The sequence below is a fragment of the Anoplopoma fimbria genome, chromosome 20, assembly GCF_027596085.1.
Source record: "Anoplopoma fimbria isolate UVic2021 breed Golden Eagle Sablefish chromosome 20, Afim_UVic_2022, whole genome shotgun sequence".
Classification (NCBI taxonomy): Eukaryota; Metazoa; Chordata; class Actinopteri; order Perciformes; family Anoplopomatidae; genus Anoplopoma; species Anoplopoma fimbria.
This window is the reverse complement of record NC_072468.1, coordinates 27,672,546-27,690,517: the sequence shown is the minus strand read 5'-3', so window position 1 is coordinate 27,690,517 and position 17,972 is coordinate 27,672,546. Positions and strand designations below refer to the sequence as shown.

The 17,972-nt window shown below is 39.8% G+C and overlaps 2 protein-coding genes across 2 annotated transcripts; one reads left to right on the top strand and one right to left on the bottom strand.

Moving 5' to 3' along the window:
• Window positions 1-221: 221 nt before the first annotated feature.
• On the bottom strand, window positions 222-9,438 carry LOC129109021 (uncharacterized). Its single transcript, XM_054620932.1, has 7 exons — window positions 9,212-9,438; window positions 7,395-7,775; window positions 6,412-6,666; window positions 4,320-4,410; window positions 2,485-2,539; window positions 1,975-2,090; window positions 222-1,393 (listed from the first exon to the last, which is right to left on the bottom strand). The coding sequence occupies exons 1-7, from the start codon at window positions 9,261-9,263 to the stop codon at window positions 1,336-1,338; spliced, it is 1,008 nt and encodes a 335-aa protein (XP_054476907.1). The 5' UTR covers window positions 9,264-9,438; the 3' UTR covers window positions 222-1,335.
• Window positions 9,439-9,880: 442 nt separating this feature from the next.
• LOC129109029 (methyltransferase-like protein 27) lies at window positions 9,881-17,216 on the top strand. The gene is made up of 6 exons (XM_054620946.1): window positions 9,881-9,949; window positions 13,707-13,851; window positions 14,519-14,647; window positions 14,959-15,094; window positions 15,209-15,301; window positions 16,954-17,216. The coding sequence occupies exons 1-6, from the start codon at window positions 9,885-9,887 to the stop codon at window positions 17,211-17,213; spliced, it is 828 nt and encodes a 275-aa protein (XP_054476921.1). The 5' UTR covers window positions 9,881-9,884; the 3' UTR covers window positions 17,214-17,216.
• The last annotated feature ends 756 nt before the right edge of the window (window positions 17,217-17,972 follow it).

Sequence of the window (17,972 nt, the reverse complement as noted above, 5' to 3'; positions counted from 1 at the left end):
TCTGGAACAGAAATGAAGAAATAGATTGAAATAGATTGAAATAGATTAAAATAGATTGAAATAGATTAAAATAGATTTAAATGGATTAAAATAGATTGAAATAGATTTAAATGGTACAGACGTGTTTTTGTTTCAATAGAACCATTAAAGAGGATTTTTTATCTCATATTTACTTCCTGTTTTTTGTTGTCGTCTCTGAAATGCAAACAATAACTCTCACATTCTTTATTTCACATTTTACCAAATTATTCTTTATTCATTTAAGACACATTTACTATAAATTACACAAAAAGTATTTATGTAAAGAAATATGCAAAGCAATCAGTGAATTTATAATCAGTACAAACAACGAGGCAAAATACTACTTAACATACAAAACAACAAAACATTTTGTAAATATAAAAAGTCAATTGAGTACAACACAGAGAAAGAGTTAAAAACAACAGAAAGAAAGGAAGTTTATGATTTCTGTAAAGGAGTCTGAATCGACTATCGTCCTCCGATGTGATGCTGAGCGAGCTCTGAACCAAAACATGGGAAACTAAACAGGTTATTTTACGCTCTGGATTTAGCTGATAAAACTTTAAAATTGATAAAAGGAAGTTGATTCAACTCAAACTAAATTATCTGCTGAGTTACAGACGTCTCTTTTTTAATATAAGTCTATAATAAAAGTCTCTTTGGGCCTCATGACATCACGTGACGGACCAGGAAGTCCGCTGCAGAAACTGGACGTTGGATTCAAGTTTCTCTTGTGAAAGAGTTAACGAGTACTAGCAGTAGCATCAGTAGTACTAGCAGTAGCATCAGTAGTACTGGCAGTAGCATCAGTAGTACTGGCAGTAGCATCAGTAGTACTGGCAGTAGCATCAGTAGTACTGGCAGTAGCATCAGTAGTACTGGCAGTAGCATCAGTAGTACTGGCAGTATACTGGCAGTAGCATCAGTAGTACTGGCAGTATACTGGCAGTAGCATCAGTAGTACTGGCAGTAGCATCAGTAGTACTGGCAGTAGCATCAGTAGTACTGGCAGTAGCATCAGTAGTACTGGCAGTAGCATCAGTAGTACTGGCAGTAGTACTGGCAGTAGCATCAGTAGTACTGGCAGTAGACAGAGAACTGTGTGAGTGAAGAGTCACATTCTCAAAGTCACAGTTCAAAACCAGTAACAGCTGGTTGGAACCAGTTTAGATCCACAAGCAGTAATGGTGATATCATATTAATGGTCAGATGAATAGTTATAAAGTTGTAATAACATGTTCATACTGTCTCAGTGATGAATGAAGAGAAGACATCGTAGGAACACACCTCCAGAACCCTGAAGGTCATGTGACCTCAGCTTCGACCAACCACCGAGCTGTAGATGATGGAGTCATCCTCCTCCTTCTCCGCTCTACAAACAAACAAACAAACAAACAAACAAACAAACAAACAAACAAACACACAAACAAACAAACAAACAAACACACAAACAAACAAACACAAACAAACACACAAACAAACACACAAACACAAACAAACACACACAAACAAACAAACAAACAAACACACAAACAAACAAACACAAACAAACACACAAACAAACAAACACACAAACACAAACAAACAAACACACACAAACAAACACACAAACAAACACACAAACACAAACAAACAAACACACACAAACAAACACAGAAACAAACAAACACAGAAACAAACACAGAAACAAACACACAAACAAACAAACACACAAACACAAACACACAAACAAACACACAAACAAACAAAAACAAACACAGAAACAAACAGAAATAAACAAACAAACACACAAACAAACACACAAACAAATAAACACACAAACAAACACACAAACAAACAATTATTATTATTATTGTTATTATGATCATTGTTTTAATTATTAATATAAATAATAATACAATTAATAATAATAATAATAATAATAGTAATCATTATTATTATCCCCCTCAGTACCTGGCTTTGCTCCGTTGTTTGAACTGGATGGGGGCGTAGCTGACGGTGTCCTCGTCCTCTCTGACTTCCTGTCTCTGACCTCCTCCCATCTGGACGTCACTGTAGAGGTCAGCAGGCTGAGAAGAAGACATGAGACGAGTTTAACAGGAACATCAGTAATCCATAAATCATAACCGGCAAACATCTAATGAAACAATAACTCCATAATGATTACGCTTGGACGAAATATACAAAAACATAATGTGATTAAATGCTGTTATATTAATAAACCAGCAGTCAGACACCTGAGGTTTCACCTGCTGGACTCACAGACGTCTAATACATCAGTTAATATTCATATTTACATGAATGAGTTATGAGCAGACAGCTGAGCACAAATACCTCTTTCATTTATACATATATACATATATATATATATATATATATATATATATATACATATATATATATATAATCCTAACCCTATGTATACATAAAGGTGATCATCATTAATAAAGATCGATGACTGACCTCCTGTCCGTCCTCGGTTCTCTCAGCTGACTGACTCTTTTCTGCTGCTCGCTTCCTGCAAATAAAACACGACAACATCAGGAGGTTCAGCATCTGTATGAGCTTCATAAGCTTATGATTATATGTATGGTCCAGCCCTACACCCCCCCACCACTCCTCTCTGCTGCCTCGGGGTGACTGGTTGCCCCGTCGCTCAGAGGTCCCTGCAGCCGATCCACCCGGTCACAGCTTCTTCCTGTCCTGACCCCACAGTGGAGGAATGAACTCCCCACTGACCTCAGGACAGCAGAGTCACTGCCCATCTTTAACCTCACCTCTTCAAGAAGTACTACCTGATAAAGAAGTACTGATAAAGAAGTACCTGATAAAGAAGTACTACCTGATAAAGAAGTACTACCTGATAAAGAAGTACTACCTGATAAAGAAGTACTACTGATAAAGAAGTACTACCTGATAAAGAAGTACTACCTGATAAAGAAGTACTACCTGATAAAAAGTACTACCTGATAAAGAAGTACTACCTGATAAAGAAGTACTACCTGATAAAGAAGTACTACCTGATAAAGAAGTACTACTGATAAAGAAGTACCTGATAAAGAAGTACTACCTGATAAAGAAGTACTACCTGATAAAGAAGTACTACTGATAAAGAAGTACTACCTGATAAAGAAGTACTAGTACTACTGATAAAGAAGTACTACTGATAAAGAAGTACTGATAAAGAAGTACTACTGATAAAGAAGTACTACCTGATAAAGAAGTACTACCTGATAAAGAAGTACTACCTGATAAAGAAGTACTACTGATAAAGAAGTACTACCTGATAAAGAAGTACTACCTGATAAAGAAGTACTGATAAAGAAGTACTACCTGATAAAGAAGTACTACCTGATAAAGAAGTACTACCTGATAAAGAAGTACTACCTGATAAAGAAGTACTACCTGATGAGTACTACCTTACTAGAAGTACTCTGATAAAGAAGTACTACCTGAGCCTTCCTCTTATTGTATCATATTAGTTTGTTTCTGTACCTTTGCTCTGGTTTATGCTCTTAGATGCTTGTTTAAGAAAGGAGATGCACTGATGACTTCTGGTGACTAGTAGTTCTCTTGAATACCTATGTTGAACACACTTCCTGTAAGTCGCTTTGGATAAAAGCGTCTGCTACATGACTGTAATGTAATGTAATGTATTTATATATTGATATATGTAAGTGAGAAGAAAAACAAATGTGGAAGCCCCTGATTTAAAACATCTGGTGATAAATTAAACTATGAAGGTTATTTTAGAATTATGATTTAGCATCTCAGTAAAAGAAAAACACATCATTCAAAAATTAACATATAAGTCTGAGTGACTTCACTGAACAATTAGATGTTTTTATTATAATGACATACAAAAGTCAGAATTAATACGTTTCATTTTCCTATCTTTGGATAATTTGATGTATTTCTGTAAGATAAAGTATATATATATATATATATATTTAAGTAAAGTAGTGCAGTAAAAAGTACAATATTTCCCTCTGAGAAGTACTGGTAAAAAAGTATGACATGGAATAAATGGAAGTATTTGAGTATTTCCAACATGTACTTGAGTAACAGTACATGAGTATAACTACTTCTTCCAGTTGTGTTGCAGTGAATTCAGCAGCAGAATCAGCTTTATATTACATTTTGTTATATGTAAACACAACGTACTCAATGGACTTAAGTACAGAGAAACAAACATGAAGCTAAGAACAATTACATGAAACCTTAAACTACTATGTAGAGGTATAAAAACAACAACAATGCCACGTGTACATATGAATACATCAGGGCTGATAAAGTACCTTCTGATGATGAAGAGGACCAGGATGAGAGTGCAGAGAGCCAGCAGGACCCCAAACACCACACCGACTATCAGAGACATCGGAACTCCTCCTGAGAACACACACACTGTTAAAATCCTTACAGTCACAGCTCTGGGTCATTAAACACCTTCACTCTGCTACTCTGTCAGCTTTTCAAAATAAGACTACATTCACACTATGTGGGCTAAACATGAATCAATGTTAAAGACACAATATATTGTATTCTGGTCACAATGGATCACATGACTACTAGCTCTGATAAACCCACTGTTCTCTACCTGTTCAGGTACTCTGTTCTCTACCTGTTCAGGTACTCTGTTCTCTACCTGTTCAGGTACTCTGTTCTCTACCTGTTCAGGTACTCTGTTCTCTACCTGTTCAGGTACTCTGTTCTCTACCTGTTCAGGTACTCTGTTCTCTACCTGTTCAGGTACTCTGTTCACTACCTGTTCAGGTACTCTGTTCTCTACCTGCTCAGGTACTCTGTTCTCTACCTGTTCAGGTACTCTGTTCTCTACCTGTTCAGGTACTCTGTTCTCTACCTGTTCAGGTACTCTGTTCTCTACCTGTTCAGGTACTCTGTTCTCTACCTGTTCAGGTACTCTGTTCTCTACCTGTTCAGGTACTCTGTCCTCTACCTGTTCAGGTACTCTGTACTCTACCTGTTCAGGTACTCTGTTCTCTACCTGTTCAGGTACTCTGTTCTCTACCTGTTCAGGTACTCTGTTCTCTACCTGTTCAGGTACTCTGTTCTCTACCTGTTCAGGTACTCTGTTCTCTACCTGTTCAGGTACTCTGTTCTCTACCTGTTCAGGTACTCTGTTCTCTACCTGTTCAGGTACTCTGTTCTCTACCTGTTCAGGTACTCTGTTCTCTACCTGTACCTGTTCAGGTACTCTGTTCTCTACCTGTTCAGGTACTCTGTTCTCTACCTGTTCAGGTACTCTGTTCTCTACCTGTTCAGGTACTCTGTTCTCTACCTGTTCAGGTACTCTGTTCTCTACCTGTTCAGGTACTCTGTTCTCTACCTGTTCAGGTACTCTGTTCTCTACCTGTTCAGGTACTCTGTTCTCTACCTGTTCAGGTACTCTGTTCTCTACCTGTTCAGGTACTCTGTTCTCTACCTGTACCTGTTCAGGTACTCTGTTCTCTACCTGTTCAGGTACTCTGTTCTCTACCTGTTCAGGTACTCTGTTCACTACCTGTTCAGGTACTCTGTTCTCTACCTGTTCAGGTACTCTGTTCTCTACCTGTTCAGGTACTCTGTTCTCTACCTGTACCTGTTCAGGTACTCTGTTCTCTACCTGTTCAGGTACTCTGTTCTCTACCTGTTCAGGTACTCTGTTCACTACCTGTTCAGGTACTCTGTCTCTACCTGCTCAGGTACTCTGTTCTCTACCTGTTCAGGTACTCTGTTCTCTACCTGTTCAGGTACTCTGTTCTCTACCTGTTCAGGTACTCTGTTCTCTACCTGTACCTGTTCAGGTACTCTGTTCTCTACCTGTTCAGGTACTCTGTTCTCTACCTGTTCAGGTACTCTGTTCTCTACCTGTTCAGGTACTCTGTACACTACCTGTTCAGGTACTCTGTTCTCTACCTGTTCAGGTACTCTGTTCTCTACCTGTTCAGGTACTCTGTTCTCTACCTGTTCAGGTACTCTGTTCTACCTACCTGTTCAGGTACTCTGTTCTCTACCTGTTCAGGTACTCTGTTCTCTACCTGTTCAGGTACTCTGTTCACTACCTGTTCAGGTACTCTGTTCTCTACCTGTTCAGGTACTCTGTTCTCTACCTGTTACCTGTTCAGGTACTCTGTTCTCTACCTGTTCAGGTACCTGTTACCTGTTCAGGTACTCTGTTCTCTACCTGTACCTGTTCAGGTACTCTGTTCTCTACCTGTACCTGTTCAGGTACTCTGTTCACTACCTGTTCAGGTACTCTGTTCTCTACCTGTTCAGGTACTCTGTTCTCTACCTGTTCAGGTACTCTGTTCACTACCTGTTCAGGTACTCTCTGTATCCATCTTTAATCTGGTTCTGGGTGTCTGACTGATAGAAACTGATCAAACAAACCTTCCTCTTCAGCCTCCACATACAGACTAAACGGCTTGGAGAGAGTGCGGTTGTTGTTCTTCAAACCACAGGTGTAGTTCCCAGAATCCTGTGCAGTCGGAGTGCCGAGATAGAGGGAGGGGCCAGTGTGTTTGAGGGCGTGGCCATTTCTCAACCAGGTGACCTCCAGTTGGTGGAAGGAGCACCCTGAGGTGCAGTTCAGTGTGACTGCTTCTGGTCTGTCTGTGGCGTTCTTTATTTTCATTTGAGTTCCGTCTGAAAAACATCATGGATGTTATTTTCACTTCACTCACAGTTTAATCCATAAATACATCATCACTGATGATCAGTAGATGAACCAACGATGTTCTGGTTTAATCCCCCGCTGTAGAGCTCTGCTGTCCTGGACCCTGAACACCTCATGACAGTGTCTAATGCTCCTCTGTTAAAGTGAACAAGAACCTTAACACAGGATTTCATCTTCTTGAGTTTTCATTTATGAATTATGATTTAAGTTCTTAGAACCGATGATCCCCGTTCTATATTTTTTCCTGAGTTATCTGCATTTAGCAGGTCTTACCTTTGTGACCATGATTATATTTTAACTACTTTAATACTTGGAGCGTGAACAAATCCTTTAGTTGTTCTTTAATATATGTATTTGGCAGTAATATCAGAATGAAATCAGATGAAACCCAGATCAGATTTAAGACTTTAAGAAGGTTAAATTCCACGTGACTAGAATGAGTCTTTGTCTCCACTAAACCGCACAAATAAGACGAAAAGAAAGAGTGTTATTCTTAAAGTATTTTAAAGCATCAGGTTATGTGCAGACACAACTGTCTATGCAAATGAGGCTCATTTAAAAAACAGTCGGATTCACAAAGATCCGCCCTGTTAGACAAACACAGTTTATCTCGCACGGCAGCTTGATTCTTGTGATGTCAAGCTAATAAATCACATGATCATCCATCCTGTCAATAATAACAAGACGGTGTTCTTACCAGTCACGGTGACTTTCACTCCTGCTTGGCCAGTAAAATGTCCTGAACTGGTATGAGCTTCCATTCTGAAGCGAAGAGTTTCATCGTCTTCCTCCTGTACATCTGTGATCTGTAAAGAACAGTCTCCCTTCTTGTCTCCCAGGTATCTGTAACGAGGGTTGTTGATGTTGTTGTATAGTAACTCGCTGTCGTACACGGTCGGAGTGCTGCCCTGACAAATTGGATGGTTCTGGCACCAGACGACTCTGACGATCTCGACTGAAACCTCTCTTCCACCCTCAGAGACAGACTTCAGAGGTGTGAAGGTGCAGGGGATGGTGACCGTGGATCCCTTCACAGCACAAACTGGACCTGGATAGTTCACTCTATCACTCACAACATCTGTAAAAAATAAATAAAAATGGTTTCAGGAAATGACAGAATTCAGTGTCTGTGAGTCTCTTTGTCTTTGTAATCAGAGATCAAAACTATATTTACAGACCTGACATTTGATCTCGCCTTTTTCTACACGCAGACAGAAACTTTGTTGTGGTTTTTCACTCTGCGGTCTAGAAAACCATCTCGAGACTATTAATCTGACTATGATTACATGTGTTTCATATAATAAATGAATGTGTTGTAGATGTATCTGACGGCGTTTGTGTAACTATTATATCCTTATCTTTCAGCTGTAACCCCGACTTGGGGGCAAATAAAGAATAAATATGAAATCATAATCAAAGCAGTAGATTTCTGTCCATAACTCATAATCATCACAGCAGAGATTAAAGTAACCGGAGCAAAGAAACAACTCCGACAACACACGGCTCTAGACTCTACAACACATTAATTAATATAATACACTCATGTGATTAAAATCTGTGGTCTCTATTTAAAGCAGTGATTTTATAAATATCTTCATTTAAACACATAAACACTGTGATTTATTATCAGTTCATCAGTTAGCGTTAAAGCTTTGTTACTTTTAGTCTGAATTATGACTTAAACATAACGCTCCATGAACTGAGCTCTGATTGGTCAGTGGGCGGAGCCTTTATGCTCCAGGTGTGCTCAGCATCAGTTACCATGGTGATCTGCCAGGTAAGAAGAAGGAGCAGGACTGACGTTAACCCTGAAGTTACCTGGATAACCTTAAATCCTGCCTCCTGGTTCAGACTGAAACCAGAGAACTCACTAAAGACGTTTTAACACTTTAAACTAGAGTTCTGTAGACGGACTCTGAATGTTCCTGCTTTCATCACATAAATCAAATCTCCTGAATAGTGCTGTCATCGATTTTTAAAAGTTGTGTTCTGTGCTGGAAAACGTTTAAACTGCTGCCGACTTCGTTGTGACTCATAACGACTGATTCTGATTCCTGCTCATAAACTGGGCGGCGTATAAATAGAGTTTAGTTAAAGACACATGAAGGGAAGTGACAACATGAAGGAAGGAGATAAGAGAGCCCAGTTATAGAATAAGTACACACATCGTGTACTGCAGGAAAACAACGAAGCCCTGTATTCAAAATGTATTATCATGTACTTAAATATAAAACATTAAAGGACTTATTAAGGCCCAGCGGCTCCTCTCAGAGCATTATTTATATTTTATATGTAATTGGATTATTATAAATGATGTGATTGGTGTTGGTCCAGAGGTCTTTTCAGCACAGGAAGTCAAAATAGAGGCCGGGAATAATAATTCTGCTTTTTGTTGTTATTATTGAATTTTGACCAAAATCAGAAGCTGATGAAACAGAAACAGTTTTCACATGAAGAAGAGGAGAGAACAGAAAAGAGGACAACAACAGAACGGACAGACAGACGTCGTCTCACCTGACAGAAGGAACATGAAGCTCCACAGAACCTTTCTGTCCCAAACCGCCATCCTTAGTTTTCTCTTTAAGCGTTCACGTCTTCTCCAGAACACAAAAGTGAGCTGAGTGTAACACCACCGACGGACGGTTTGTGAAATACTTCATCGGACTTCCTCCTTTCCTTCTTCTCTTTTTCTTCTTTCAACATCGTCTCCATTCCATCTCGTCTTGTAATGTTTTACTTGTACTTCCCTAAAAGCAGCGGACCACAAGTCATTTCCTGAGAAACTCATCAACACATACGTTAACTCCCTAAACGGCTCAGGGCTTCATCTCAAAGCTGTTCTTTATTCTCTTTGAGCTGAACTTCCTCTGATCAGCACTGTTGATAACCCGGCACAGACCTGTACGTCTCTCATTCTAACACAGTCGTATCTCTTTCAGAATTCTATTGTAATCTTAGATGTTCTTGACTTTTTTATGACTTTCATATTTCCTCTGAATGTGTTTATTGTCATTCAGGGTTAAATCTTTGTTGGAGAAAAGTCTGATAAATAAACCCGGCTGTGATCAGGAGTGAAAACCGCTTCAACACATGCAGCAGTTTCACAAAGGCCTTCTGAACGTACAAATCAACCCCACTATGAGGTCCAACCGGCCAAACCGGTCCGACCTGCTGACCCCAGACCTGTATGAACCAGTCTCCAGCTTCACTGATCCCCCTGCTCCTCTACCTGGACTCATTATTCACACACAGGTGAGAACAAACTACCTCTACAACTACTACTACACAGTCATAGTGACACTTATAGAGTTGAATTTAACACCATTTCAGAGTGTATTTGGTCCTACTTTAAATTGGTGTCAAACTACAGTGTTGAAATGTCTGAGTAAAATTGACTCCACATAGAGTTAAGAATGAACACTGGTGTACACTGAATAGTGTCGATAACATTCAACACTACAACCGAAGTTACACTCTGTGTAGTGCAACGATCACTCTTAATGGTGTTGATGAATACCTCGACAAAGTTGACAAATCGACTCCAACAAGAGTTACATTTCTATGCTTATTAACACTATATTCAGGTGATGGTAAAACGTGGATGACTTCAGTTGATAAACATGACAAAACAGCAAAATGCATTCAACAACTTTATATTTGTATTACTTTTTTCCTTTCACAAGTATAAAAAAGTAGAAAAATAATTGTAGCTTCACTTCTCCATAAAATTACAAATGTTGGAATGTACTTTACCATATTTTTAACCTTTTTCTTTCAAAACAAATCATGTATGCCATTCTTTTTCTTTCACAAGCATGTAGAAAAACCTCATTGCAGATTCACATCTCCATAAAATGGCAATATGGGATAATAAATGATGTTGAATCTATTGAGCCATATGGCATTTGAACATCAAATGGCTTGAAGTAACAAAGCTCATTAGCAAATACTACTTTAAACACTTTATCTGGCTGCAGCCTGACCTTAAATGCATGGTAATGATCATCAAAACACATAGTTTCCATCAGTTGTCCACAAAGCAACACATCATTTCCCTTCACAACAATGGTCTTCATTTTACAAAACACCGGCATCTCAAATGCTACAGCGATACAAATTACGAAATCACGGCGGTACTCTGTACCATGATGTAGACACAGGAGTTCTAAGCTTGGACGCAATCTCTTCACTACCTACGAGGTCAGCAACTTCCACTTTTTCTCCTGGGCCCAAAATCAGTCTTTCAATTCTAAAACATTCCTGATACATTGATGTAACACTTTGGTTTTCTGGCCAAGGTTAATGTAATGTTCTTAAAGCTTTTTGCTTCATAGCGCATGCACCACATGTGCAGAACTGGACCAATGTTTCTGATGCTACGTGGATAAGGAATCAAGAAGTGATGTTTTGGTATGAGATTGACTCCTGGAAATATCTGCTTAAACAGGACATGGTGATCAATGATCAAATGTTTTAAGAAAATGCTCATGCCTTCTGAAACAACAGGTGAAAAGACGATGTTAACTATTTGCAACAATAACAGAAGGCGATGCCAGTATTTATCATCACTGTGTATCAAATCCCCAAAAACCAGAGGCATGTTTGGCAGTAAACACCATGACTGTATGGCATTCAAACCTAAAGCATTGCTCCCATCAAAGGGCTTTACTCCAGGGGGGCGATTTCGCTGCTGATTGTAACCATAATCAAATGCCTGGATTCTACCAGCTAATTGCTCAGCATTTAGGAAGTTTTGCTGTATGTACTGAAGAATGAGTTTAACCTCAAACCTAGCAATCCCTTCCAAAACATCATGCATGATGTCCACTGAAAAATTGTTTGCCGTGTGGAAAAACTGTAGTGTTCAAAAGACAATTACGCTTCACACCGTTTAAATGAGGTAGTGTGGAATTAGTTTGTACAGTTTCACAGTGGTGTGTATGCATCTCAACAGTTCTCAATACAACTTTTGGATCATCTTCACAGAACACAGATTGGAAACAAACCTTCTCAAGCCGACAGAAACGACAACAATATCGCGCGGTAAATGACTCCACAAAGCCAAAAAGGCTATGCTAACCAAGTTATCCCCAGTGACCTGAACTACGGTACCACCAATCACATGTTCAGATGAGTGGACTTTCAGTCCCTCTTGCTCAAGGATTCTTAGATCATGGACAAGTGGCTCAAGGATTGAATCAAACCCATAACGCTTGAAGTCCTGCGCATGGAAAAGAGCACATAAATGAATATTCGCTAGCGAGGAATTAAAGACTGGAGGAAAATTCCTTAGTGTAAAATATATAGCTCCTACTTTGTGTATACCCTTCTTTGATCCCAAGGGATTTCCAGTCTCAAAGTCATCATAAAATAGCTGAATCTGCAAGGCATCTTTCTCAACGGAAAATGAAGGACTGTTTTTGAAATAACTGCCATCTCTCAAGTCTGCATAAACACCTTCCTTGGGCATGCATCTGAGCTGTAACATTGCCGCCAGTTCTGTGTTTTTAAGAATTAACTTCAGATTTTCTGAAATAGGAATGTATGCAAATTTGTCAGTGACAATGACCTGGTCATAGGTGCCTGTTGTTTTATTTCTTCTGCTGTCAAATCTTGTTCCGAGCAGTTTTTCAACAGGCTCAACATAACCCCATTTCTTAGTGAAATGCTCTTTTCGTTTAGGTTCTGAATTTAAGGCTGAGAAGGGGTTTTCCAACTTCTGAAAGGATTGTTCTATTTTGTTCTTAATTTCTGTGTCCTGTGGAGATAAGCACTGTAAAGCTGCATTTGCCTGATTCTTCCATTGATGAGGCAAAACCATTTACACTAGACTGACTTAATCCAGACATCTTGAGTTGTGCTAAAGCAGTAGCACACGAACCATCAACATCCTTACTGGATGTTGATGGTTCAGAATCCACTGCTGTTCTCTCTGCATTGACTGAGATATCTTCATCATTGCTTACATGAACATCAATGTCACAGTCATCATCAGTATTGTCTGTGTGTTTAGTATTCAGATGTTTCCTAAAACCAGAAAATGTACCAAACACCAGGCTGCATCCAGACTCAACACACCTCAAGTGGAGACGTCTCCCAGGAAAATAACCATGAACTGATCGTATATGCCTAACAAGCATATTTGAACCATCTAATTCTGCCTTACAAACAAAACACTTCATGATGGACAGATTTGAACCACTAATGAAGCAATCTTGCTCTAACTTCAGCAACACGAGGACTCTCTTTAACTTTGGCAACGTCAATGTTGTGCACAGTAGTCTGAAGGAAAACATACATGTTGTGAAGCATGGTGTTGTATGATGTGCTAAACACACAATGTGCCTTGAAGAGTTCATCGAAAGCACCAAGGGAAGAGGTTGACCTGCAGGGTGTGACATTCTTGTCCAGAATGATGTAGAACTGCTGGATTGCATTCTTCTTAACGCCAACTGCCAGGAGACAGGCTGAGTGCTGGTAGTGATGGCATCAAGATGTTCTTGGATGCTTGTTCCTGCCTGAGAAGACAAATACAAACAGAGTGGGGCAGATCACAATTAGATTAGATCTGTCACAGAAGCCGTTTGTATGATCAAATCAATCAGTTAAATTCTTCTAAATTTCAAGTCATTAATCAACACATTTTATTATAAAATGTGGCAGCAGCTTTAACACTTTAACAACGTTTCATTGCAGAAAAGAAAGTAGTAATGGAGGCTGAGCCTCAGGATTTATGATCCGCTGTAATCTGACGTCATCCTTCATAAACGACAGAACCCGAGTTCTAACGGATCAGTCTGATGTGTGTTCAGATATGTGTGTTCATTTTGTAGCAGACACGTGTAGTTTACAGATGATGTAATGTAGAGCTCTGTCCTGCTGCCTTCAGGTTCTGCTGAGATTTTATGAAAGAAGTGAGTAAAGAAAAAATGTCTGAAATCAGGTTTGAGTTCTGCATTCCTGTGTGGGCATCTGACATGTTCGGGACATGTTACCTGTTTGCCCTCAGGCAGGTTTCAGGTCGTGTCCTCACCATGTCAGAAGAATGCAGCAGAACTGTGGACGATTTGAGGACCTTACTCAAGTCCAGCGACGGATTCAATTCACAGCAAAGGATGAAGTTCTACGACAGCTGGGCAGAGACGTACGAACAGGTCAGTGGACAGAAACTCATCATCTTCAGGTCTGATGGAGACTTCAAGAAAACAAGGGAAAAAATCAATTTTAAGAATTAAACCTACATTCCCTGTGGGCTTTAACATGTCTGACAACTAACAGTAGCAGCTTTGGTCGGTTTGGATTCACAGTTGATTCAATATCATCATACTTCTACCTCACCTCCTCTGATTCTATCAGTTACTCTTTCAGATAAATAGGCGTCTGTATTTGTTTCCAATGTCAGTAGACACACTGTTTGAATCTGCAGAATTATCAGTGAATAAAACTAAATCATCTGCATACAATAACACTATGTTGTCCATAAATATACCCTAGTACCAGCGAACTGCATCAAATAACCCCTGATTAGAAATAATTAGAACAAAATGGAGGCGAGGGGACGGCCCTGTCTGATGGACCGGATACTGTTTTACTGTTAGCCCATAGATATTCAGTTTACACTCATATGGAATCCTCACAAATCCTCACAACCAATCAATTATCATTGCAGATCTATTATCTGATGAATCAATCGACTGACTGTTACGACTCTAAACCACAGTGTCACATGTAATGAATTAAACTCCATTTAACTCTTACCATTAGAGTAACTTTTCCTTAAAGTGTTAATTCTGACAACTTAAACAAATGTTACATCAACAGGATCTCCAGATGGTAAACTTCAGAGCACCGAATTTGGGGGTAGATTTGCTGAATGCCAACTTCTCTGGGAATCGTGAGGAGGTTCAGGTTCTGGATGTTGCCTGTGGGTCTGGACTGGTCACTAAACTGGTGAGCTGAAACCTTTTCACTGTGAAGAAGAGCCTCAGAGTTATCGTTATCTTTTAGAGACCCTTCACTGTCTAATCAAGTTATTGGAGAAATCAAACTGTGAAGGACGTTGTAGGTCTGCCTGCATAGCAGCGTCTGCATGGCGGTGATGTACTCAGCAGGGTGTGTTCTGGTGTTTATGCTGATAGCTGTTAGCCAAACACCGTCCAAAACAGTGAAATAAAATAAAGAATAGAAGCACATCAGGTCATATCTGATCGCTACTCGTTTCAGTGTTGATGTTGGTCCTGTTCTTCTTCTTGTGCTTATAGATGGTTGAACTGGGCTTCAAGCACTTTGTGGGAGTGGACGGCAGTCAAGGCATGCTGGATCAAGCTGCTAAGACCGGCCTCTATAAGGAGCTCAAACTGGCCTTACTGGGAACAGAACCACTGCCTGCACAGACTGGTACACATCACTCACACTACAAACACACTCTGACTCAACGACTCACTCGTCTTTGACAGTTAAAGTAGGATTTCCTGGTAACTGAACATGGCTCCTCTTCTTCTCTGGTTTCAGGTACGTTTGATGTGGTGATCATCGTCGGTGCTCTGGATACTGGTTTTGTACCAGTCAGTGTTGTCAGGGAGCTCTGCCACGCCGCCAAACCAGGTCACCAACTAACACCCACATTTAGCACCGTTAGTGAGACTGTAGTAAAGAAAAGATCAACCTTTGAGTAGTTAGTGGTTTCAGACGTCCACTGGGGTCGAGGGGGACATGGAGGTTCTCGGGTCTGAATGGAGCCTCAGAGGAAGACCTGCAGACCCTTCAGAACCTGCAGACCCTTCAGAACCTGCAGACCCTTCAGAACCTGCAGACCCTTCAGAACCTGCAGACCCTTCAGAACCTGTGTCCTTCCCCAAGTCACTGTTGACTTTATCATTAGTAAACCAAGACCCATAATCCTTCAGGGGCGGTTTAGGAGCTTTGAATGGGGGACCAGACCGGGAACAGATTAAATATAAAGTTCTACAGAAACTTCCTCAGTCTGAGATCTTATCTTATCTCAGTTTAAGATGACAGAGTTTTGGTTGTACAGAAACATGTCTCCTAACTACATTTAGGATACAATTCTGTCCTTTCTTAGGAAAGAGTTTAAGCAACTACAGAACCGTCCTAACTTAAGGATTTTTAAAGTCAGGAATCCTAACTGAGGAGGGGGTAAACACGGCACTGGATTCAGAACAATTAAGTGTTAGGTGTGTATGGGGAACAACATGAACATTTAAATATATGACTGAATGGATACTCAGACTATATAATACATATGATATATATATATATGCTTTAATTTACCCGGACCATATTTTTATGGATATACATATCGACTACCAACACAGTCAATTCATTTAAAAAGTGTGGTTTCTACTCCTCCACCCGCACAACTAGTGCCTCCATCTCCTCGTGAGTAAAACTGAATGCCTGTCTTTCCTTTGGTCCATGGTAGCGGACCAGCTGGTCAGTTAGAGGTGAGAGTTCAGGTACATTCTGATCAAAGAAACGGGAACGACAGGACGAGGGACGAGTCTTTCAGGTAAAGTCAGGAATTCTTAAGATAAGACAGGAGGTCTGAGATATGATGTGACACAGCCATGACTTCAGGAACTTCTGATATAGAAAGAAAGGATTTTCCTATTGTTGAAACTTAAGTTAAGACAAGACAATAAGTCAGGATATCTATATGAAACGAGTCTCCTGATTCTTAGTGAAAAAACCCCCATTATTAACAGTTGAAATATTTATTCAGCATAATAAATTAATCCCAAATTTAAAAAAAACCCCAACCTATTATGAAATAATATCAATAAAAAGCTGCTTTTGTAGTTCCAAATAACCTACAGCCAATGGAGCATGTTAGCGCCCCCTACCCGTCACACAGAGGAGTCTGTTCTGTGTTTGTGTCTTTTCTTGTAGTGAATCAAAAACGTTCCAAAGTTTAGCAAAACCTCAGTTTTAACATTTTATGAGTTTGTATGTTCAACCAAAACATATTAGCTGTTAAAATATAAATATGATTTCAGACAGAGTTGAGTCTCGGTGGTGCAGTTTCATCAATAACCTGATAACATAATAAACACAAAGCACTAGTTTTACTGAAGCTAATAAGAGTAACACTCTAAATGTTCTTGAATCTCTCAGAGTTGTTGGTTTTTTAACGGTTGTGTTAATCTGTTTTGTGAGTATTTAGAAGCGTCGTTCATATAATCTGCTTCCTCCAGTATACAACTCATATAAGTGAATAAATTGTGTGTTTTCTGCAGGTGGTTTTGTCTGCATATCCAGAGGCGACCACAGAGGAACAGCAGGAACAGAATACAAGAAGGATCTGGAGAGAGTGCTGCAGCTGATGGAGGAGGAGGGACTGTGGAGTCCAGTAGGACTGAAACAGACGGACAGATACATGGAGGACCTAGATCTGAACCCTGAGGAAGTCCAGGAGCTGCAGCAGGAGGAGAGATACATCAGAGGGACTGGTTATCTGTACAAGAAAGCAATCCATTCAAATAAATTATCAAACTGAAATTTAAGGAAAATCGTAAGATTGAGTTACATAATGCAATGTAACAAAAATCGATAATAAATATTTTACGACAAATATCATTATAGTATCATTCTTTATTGTTGTTATAAACTTCTGTATTTCTGAAGGAAACTGAAGAAGTTCTTGTTAACTTTAACAGAGGAGCAACAGAAACACTAACATGAGGCGTTCAGGGTCCAGGACAGGAGAGCTCTACAGCGGGGGATTAAACCAGAACCTCACTGGTTCATCGACTGATCATCAGTGATGATGGAGAGAAGAGGAGCCGAGAAGAAGTGAAGATATCAAAGACAATCAGCCACAGCCGTGATGTTGTGTGGTGTTTGGAGAACAAGGTAGTTCTCCAATCAGAGGGTCGGTGGTTCGATACCCGGCTTCGGCAGTCGATGTGTCCTTGGGCAAGACACTTAACCCCAAGTTGCTCCTGAAGGCCATCGGTGTGGACTGATGATGAATGTTAGTTAGAGTCTGATGGTGGCACCTTGATGGTAGCCTGTCATCAGTGTGTGAATGGGTGAATGATATGTAACATACTACTGACTGTAAGTCGCTTTGGAGAAAAGCCTCTGCTAAATGACTCTAATGTAGTGTAATGTAATGTAATGTAGTGTAGTGTAACAAGCTCAGACACGCCCAGATATCTGGTTTATAAACCATAATTGCTCTCACACTAAAACCTGCTGCTCCACCTGAACGGAGTCACACTCAGGTGCGTACCGACTGTTTTCCTACTTTTAT

Coding starts and splice junctions, on each gene's coding strand:
- LOC129109021 (XM_054620932.1), bottom strand. CDS start 9,263: ATGGCGGTTTGGGACAGAAAGGTTCTGTGGAGCTTCATGTTCCTTCTG. Junction 2,091..2,484: donor GAACCGAGGACGGACAGGAG/GTCAGTCATCGA, acceptor TCTTCTTCTCAG/CCTGCTGACCTCTACAGTGA. Junction 1,394..1,974: donor AAACAACGGAGCAAAGCCAG/GTACTGAGGGGG, acceptor GTTTGTTTGTAG/AGCGGAGAAGGAGGAGGATG.
- LOC129109029 (XM_054620946.1), top strand. CDS start 9,885: ATGAACCAGTCTCCAGCTTCACTGATCCCCCTGCTCCTCTACCTGGAC. Junction 9,950..13,706: donor GACTCATTATTCACACACAG/GTGAGAACAAAC, acceptor GTTTGCCCTCAG/GCAGGTTTCAGGTCGTGTCC. Junction 13,852..14,518: donor GGGCAGAGACGTACGAACAG/GTCAGTGGACAG, acceptor TTACATCAACAG/GATCTCCAGATGGTAAACTT.